The 6,029-nt window shown below is 50.8% G+C and overlaps 1 protein-coding gene across 1 annotated transcript; it reads right to left on the bottom strand.

The window, feature by feature from the left end:
• Positions 1-1,245: 1,245 nt before the first annotated feature.
• On the bottom strand, positions 1,246-4,793 carry PTS (6-pyruvoyltetrahydropterin synthase). The gene is made up of 6 exons (XM_082778189.1): positions 4,659-4,793; positions 4,043-4,122; positions 3,165-3,187; positions 2,189-2,245; positions 1,807-1,877; positions 1,246-1,668 (listed from the first exon to the last, which is right to left on the bottom strand). The coding sequence occupies exons 1-6, from the start codon at positions 4,730-4,732 to the stop codon at positions 1,527-1,529; spliced, it is 447 nt and encodes a 148-aa protein (XP_082634315.1). The 5' UTR covers positions 4,733-4,793; the 3' UTR covers positions 1,246-1,526.
• Positions 4,794-6,029: the final 1,236 nt, after the last annotated feature.

Below are 6,029 nucleotides of genomic sequence, written 5' to 3'. Positions count from 1 at the left end.
TACTCAGGACATTGCTCGTGTGATGGAGAATTACACACGGTACCATCGCTTCTGCCCCGGGCTGACAGATTGATCTTACGGCCCCTAAAACAGCCATGGGAACTTGTACAGTCAGTGTTCCCTGACTGGTTTTACAGGCATTCCTCTGCTAGCACTTAGCTTTCACTGTATACCTACAGTTTCAGGAATCTTCAGAACAACTGGGTTAGCATTCATTTAAGCACATTTCACAACTTTACCCTTTGTAGCAACAACAGTGCTGCCTCTCCTGATCTGTGAGAGGCAGCAGGAAGCTGCAGCCCTGATGACTGATGCATAGCGAGCACTCCTTTTGTCCACAAGACCTTTACAACAAGGGATTATGATGATGAAAATACCAAATAACTGTTGGTCGGTAAAACAAGGTGGCTGCTCTCTCCAGAAAGAAAGGGGGGAGCTAAATCCCGTTCCTGCAGAACTCATAAAAGCCTCCCCTCTCCAAAAAAAAAAAAAAAAAAAAAAAAAAAAAGCTTCCAGAGGGCTTCAGTGACTACGGTCTCAAGGTATCACACAGGCTGTCCGCTACAATTTCAGCTGCCCACAAACAGATGCAGAAAGGCAGGTCCAGAAAGCTGAGGATTATATCTGTAGTTCTGTTCTGACTCTGAGCTGAGACAGCATCACGGAATACCCATAAAATGACTGCTTGCACCACAAGGAGTCAAAAACAGCTAGAATTTGCCAAGATGAAAAGCATTCTCCATAAAACTCCACAAGAGTGGCAACACTGGGACACTGGCTTGATAACCAGTACATCCCCCAGGCACCTGTGGGAAGCAGATGAGAAAAAAACAACAAAGTGAGCCCTGAAGCTGGACCATGGTGCTCCAGCTCGCTCCCGTGCAACACCAAGCCCTCAGCCACTGTGTTGTGGGAGCAGCCTGTAAGCCAGCCCTGCTGGACAAGGAGGAGCTGCTTTTATTTCCCCAGCTCCCCATACGAAGTCTGAACAACGTACCCTTCTCTTTGGACCCAAAGGGTTGCTTTGAAAACAGCTGCACTGCTCATGGTGCCACCTCCTCGGCCACAGAAAGGTCTGCTAGCCACAGGGAGAAGTGAGACTGAAGCACAGTAAATGAATAAATAAATAAGCAAAACAGCGCTAAAGCCAGGTTATTAAAAATCATAAATGAATCCGATGTTTAATTAGAGAAAAAACAAAGCCTTTGGTGGTTGTTAGGGATGTACACTTTGCCAAGTCATCTCCTTGCTAGAAAGCTGCTTTATTTAACATGGTACAATTGCAAATTTCACATCAGCTTTTCAGTTTAATGAAACAGGAATGTCTTGGGAAAAGGCAGACAAATCAACAAATTCTGAGAGCCCAGACTGCTAGACTGCTGCAAGGATTCTTGTAGAGTATCTACATCAGTCCTTGTGAAATAGATAGTGGACATCTAGGCCTCAGAGTCACAGGGAGCAGGGCTGAAGTGATCACTGACGTGATGAGGCAGCAGAGCTCCTGACCAGCTGAGCGTTAGTTCATTTTACTTCTCAGAGATTGCTTCTTCTCCCTTATAAACAACGATGTTCTGGTCCGTTTCGTACACTTTGACTTTGTAGAGAGTTCCCATGGGCAGGAGCTTCTTGAGGTTTTCCCAGATGAACACTGCTACGTTCTCCGTGGTGCTGAGAGCAGAACAGGAGCAGGCTCAGAACCGATGGCAGCGGCATATATGGGGCTGCACCCAGCTGCAGGACCCAGCCCTGAAGACCATTCCTTGGCCCTCCCTGCAACCACCACTATGAGGAGACCCCATCACCCACCTCACAACCTCGGCAAAGTAGGGCACATCTTTATCCAGGTTTTTGTGGTCAAGCGGCTCCATGATAGCCTGCTGCAGGAAGAGAGCGGTGCCGTCAGCCATCATTTTGCACATGATGCAGCAAACTGAAGGCTCCTGCTACCATGTACAAGGCACCAACACATAAAGAAAAGGTAAGAGCCCTGCATCCAGCTGTTAACTTCCTAGCTGGAGACATGGTACTGCCTCACATCACTGTGCTCCAGCATTTCAGCCTTAAATCACGCCTTAATTTCTTTATTTCCTACCATTATCAACTTGTCGTGTTGCCACCCTGGCACCAGACAAATTGCTAAGCTCTAACCAATTCTCACAGGGGATGTCTAGGAAAATAGTGCTATTACCTGCATATATTCTTTCAGGTCTGTCAGGTTTATAACCATTCCTGAGACTGGGTCAATCTGCAGGGAAAACAAAAGGCAGATTAGTAGCCTAGCTACAGGTCCTTATTACCAGGGCTGCTGTGAGCCAGTACAAATCAGTGAATATCCGAGCCACAAGGAAAATCTCTCTTCACCCTCACATGCTGAGCTCCAGCTCTACCCCTGTGATGTTCCCAAAGGCTAGACACAACACATAAACAACTCCAATGGCTCCACTCCCTGACACTAGGGAGGGGAAAGGCTTGAAAGAATCTTCAGTGCAAGAAGTTAGCATGGCCACGGGCAGACAACAGGCATTGAAGTGCTGGGTTGAACAGTCATGGACAAAGCAAAGACCAGTCTGAGCTAAGGCAAAGTTCCAGTCTGGAGAAGGCAAAGCAGGTTCTCTAGTTCACAGCATATCTGGGGAATGTAGAAGGCTTTACGAATCTAGTTTCAGGCCTGAACAGAGCCTTCCCTCCTCTGGGTTCCTGACAATTGGAAATTCTCAGAAAGGAGTTTAGAAAATATTGAAACAACTCATTCTGCAAAATACACAGAACAATGACAGGATGAAAGCTGAAAAACAACTCCAGAAGGAAAAATTCTGTTATATTCACTGCAAACCACCCTGAGAAGTAGCAGAGAGAATTACCCATCGGACACACCGTGCCTCCCGGCGGCTCCATAGTCATCCAGAGGTGTCCCACAGCACCTGCACCAGCTGCAGCGAGGCTATGGCACAACAAACTATATGCCCAGAGGATGGTTACAAGCTTTAAACACGGTTACCTGCAAGTCCTTGTTAGAGGCAAGGTGATTGATAGTGACTTTGGGAAACCTTCTACAGTGATATGTGCAGAGCTTCCACAAACACCCCAAGAAACCTAGCAATTAGCTGGAACTTCAGTACCACCCTGCTGCTCGAGGAACAGCAGAAAACGTTGATCACACTTACCTCTCCACGCACAGTGACTATAACTGGAGAAAAAAAAGAAAAAAAAAAAGAAAAAAAAAAGAAAAAGGAATTGTCAGGTCATGTATGTGCCACCACAAACCTGAGAACAAATTACACTGGTAATCAAGGCAGACTATCCATTCATCACCAATTCTCCAGGACTGATGCAGGCTTCACAACACTCGAAACTGCAACTGGTTTTATAAAATTGTTATCCGCTGCTTTAGGAATAGGGACTCACAGAGGTCATGCTCCAAGGTCTGATGCCCAGGGACAGCCCAGCATCCCTGAGGAGGGATGCATCCTCTCCTTGCAGGCCCCATGAAACTAGATGACACCCCAAGCACCTGCTCCCTGTGACATCAGTAACGCCAGGAGCTCTGGAGGACGGGTTTCAGGGCACCTACAGCACCCAGACAGAGCCCATCAGGCCTGTCAAGGGGGGAGATGTGATTTTACATGCATAGGGTATGGATGCTAGGAGAAGAACTTGTGAGGACAACTTTCAAATAATGTCTCTGGGCCGTTTAAATTGTGTGTACTTTGATTAGAAAAACCTTCATTCAAAACAAACAGTGATTTTGCAGATTCAATTTCATTCATTAGATGAATGGGAATTGAGATAAGTATTTATTACTTATTTATTTATTATTTATTTAACTTCATGGCTTGCACACCCCTGACATTGTATAGCCATGCCCCCTTGCTGCTGACGAATCACCATAATTTTCCTTGAAACAAGCAAACGAGCACAACAAATGAGGCACTAAAAGCCACACCAGGCTGCTGGGACAGGACCGGCCCTGCTTGCTCAGGGGTTTGTGTGCGTTCACACCAACCTCTCTCCGTGACCACAAGTGTGGAAGCCAGCTCCTTACCTTTATAGTTGTGCCCGTGGCCATTCGGATTATTGCATTTCCCAAACAGCTTCAGGTTTTCCTCGTCACTCAGTGCCTTACTGTGGGAAGCAGAGGCGGCATTTCAGCACCCACTGCAGATTTTCGTGGCTTTGCCCCCGTGACTGCTTTCCAGCTCTTCCCTATAATTCTCTTGTGTCTAACTCATGGGCTCTGCTTCCCCAGCAGTCACACACACAAACGGAGGAGCATTTGCCCCATGAAAAGGAGCCGCCAACGTTGGTTTTGGCTCGGTGTTTCTGTACACACGCTCCGTGCCAGCTGCCTGCTCCCAGGGCTGTTCGAGCACTGGCCCCGGGGACAGCACAAACCATTGGGGCTGCAGCAGGAAGCGGCAGCAGCGAAGTCCTACGCAGAATCAGCATTAACCAGCAAGCAAAATGCGCTGCTCCACGAGAAACGAGAGGGAAATAAACCCTCCCTTGGACCCAGCCGTCCCGAGCCCCCCGCGGGACCGAGCCCCCGCTAACCCCGGCCGGGCTCCGCAGCTCGGCGGCTCCCTCCTCCTCTTCCTCCCCTTCTTCCTCCTCCTCCTCCTCTTCCTCCCCTTCGTCCTCCTCCTCTCCCCGCCGCGGACCTGTGCAGCCGGTGGCAAGCGCTGAAGGACACAGCCCGGGAGAGCCGCGCCAGGCGCGCTGCGGGCGGTGCCATGGGGCCGGGACCGCGGCCGGGACCGGGACAAGGATCGGGACAAGGACCGGGGCCGGCTCCATCCGGGCCCCCGGGGCTCGGCAGCGCCCCCGGCGGGAGCAGCGCGGCCCCGCAGCCGCCCTGTGCCGGGCCCAGCCGGGCTCCGCGGGTGCCGGTGCCGGAGATGATCGGGGGGCGCCGTGCGGTGCCGGCACGGGGGTGTAGGGGTGCTGCTGCCGTGCCCCCCGAGCGGCTGCAGCTTCTGCCTGGTTCAGGAGCTGCAGATGCCAGCCCAAGAGCTGCGGATCCCAGCCCAAGATCCCAAGCCCTTTTTCCCAGGCAAAGCCCCTGGGAAAGAACCCGGCTCGAGCAGCAGGGAGGATGCTTGCAGACCGGGACAGGACCAGGGGTTGTTGCAGAAGGTGACCCCAGCCCCCAGATTTGGGAGTCACGACTTTTGTCTTTCCTTTTTCAAGGCTGTCCATCCCGTAGGGGTAATGTCAGCAATGATTTGACCAGCAGTTTGGCTTCGGTTTGTTTTCTTTAACAATGACAGCTCCCCGAAGCGTGCTTATAAATGCACCAGTGCACAGGGGTGGGTCTGCCAGGGGAAAGCTGTCAGGCTCTCAATGTACTCAGGAGGTGTTCACAAAGCAATACCTGCCCGAAGGAGCTGGGGCAACTTCACAGATCTCATTCCCACCCCCCTAAAGTAACTGCAGCACCGTGGGACCTAAGGAGTGATTATTAAACTGTGAATTCCCCACCCCTTGCTCATCTGGTTGATTTGAGATGCTTTAGGTAAAGGAAGCACACAACAGTCCTTCCCTGCACCACTCTCAAGAAGAGCTGCCAGATTCTTATTCCCTTTCTAGCCTGGCAAACCAATATGACTTCTGGGGTGGTTATAAGCGTGCCAGACTTACAGGCACGTGCTCCAGTAATGAGGTTCATGGGATCAAGCAGAGGAATTCGTAAAGCGTGTGATTTTCTGAAAGCTTTGGGAGAGGGAGTGGGACTGGGAATCCTCAGTGTTGCAGGGCCTTGAATGGAGATAACCACAGCAGCTTATTGCCCCATTCTGGGACCCTCCTGGTGCCCTGGGGGTAATAGAGCACATCCGGAGTGGGAAAACTCCAAGTCTCAGGGCAAGATCCTCAGTTCTGTGTTACAGGAACGGGTGAAAGCACAGTTTGTGAGGTAGCAGGGTACGGCCTGTGCACACAACGCAGGCAGGGGCTGGGAGTGTGTGCTGCTGCAGCTTTTGAAACAGAGCAGGGCCTTTGCACTGCAGGGCATCTTTCTTCCCCTGCCCTGT

This window comes from Aythya marila, assembly GCF_965140915.1.
Source record: "Aythya marila genome assembly, chromosome: 23".
Lineage (NCBI taxonomy): Eukaryota > Metazoa > Chordata > Aves > Anseriformes > Anatidae > Aythya > Aythya marila.
This window is presented reverse-complemented; position numbering and strand designations above follow the sequence as displayed.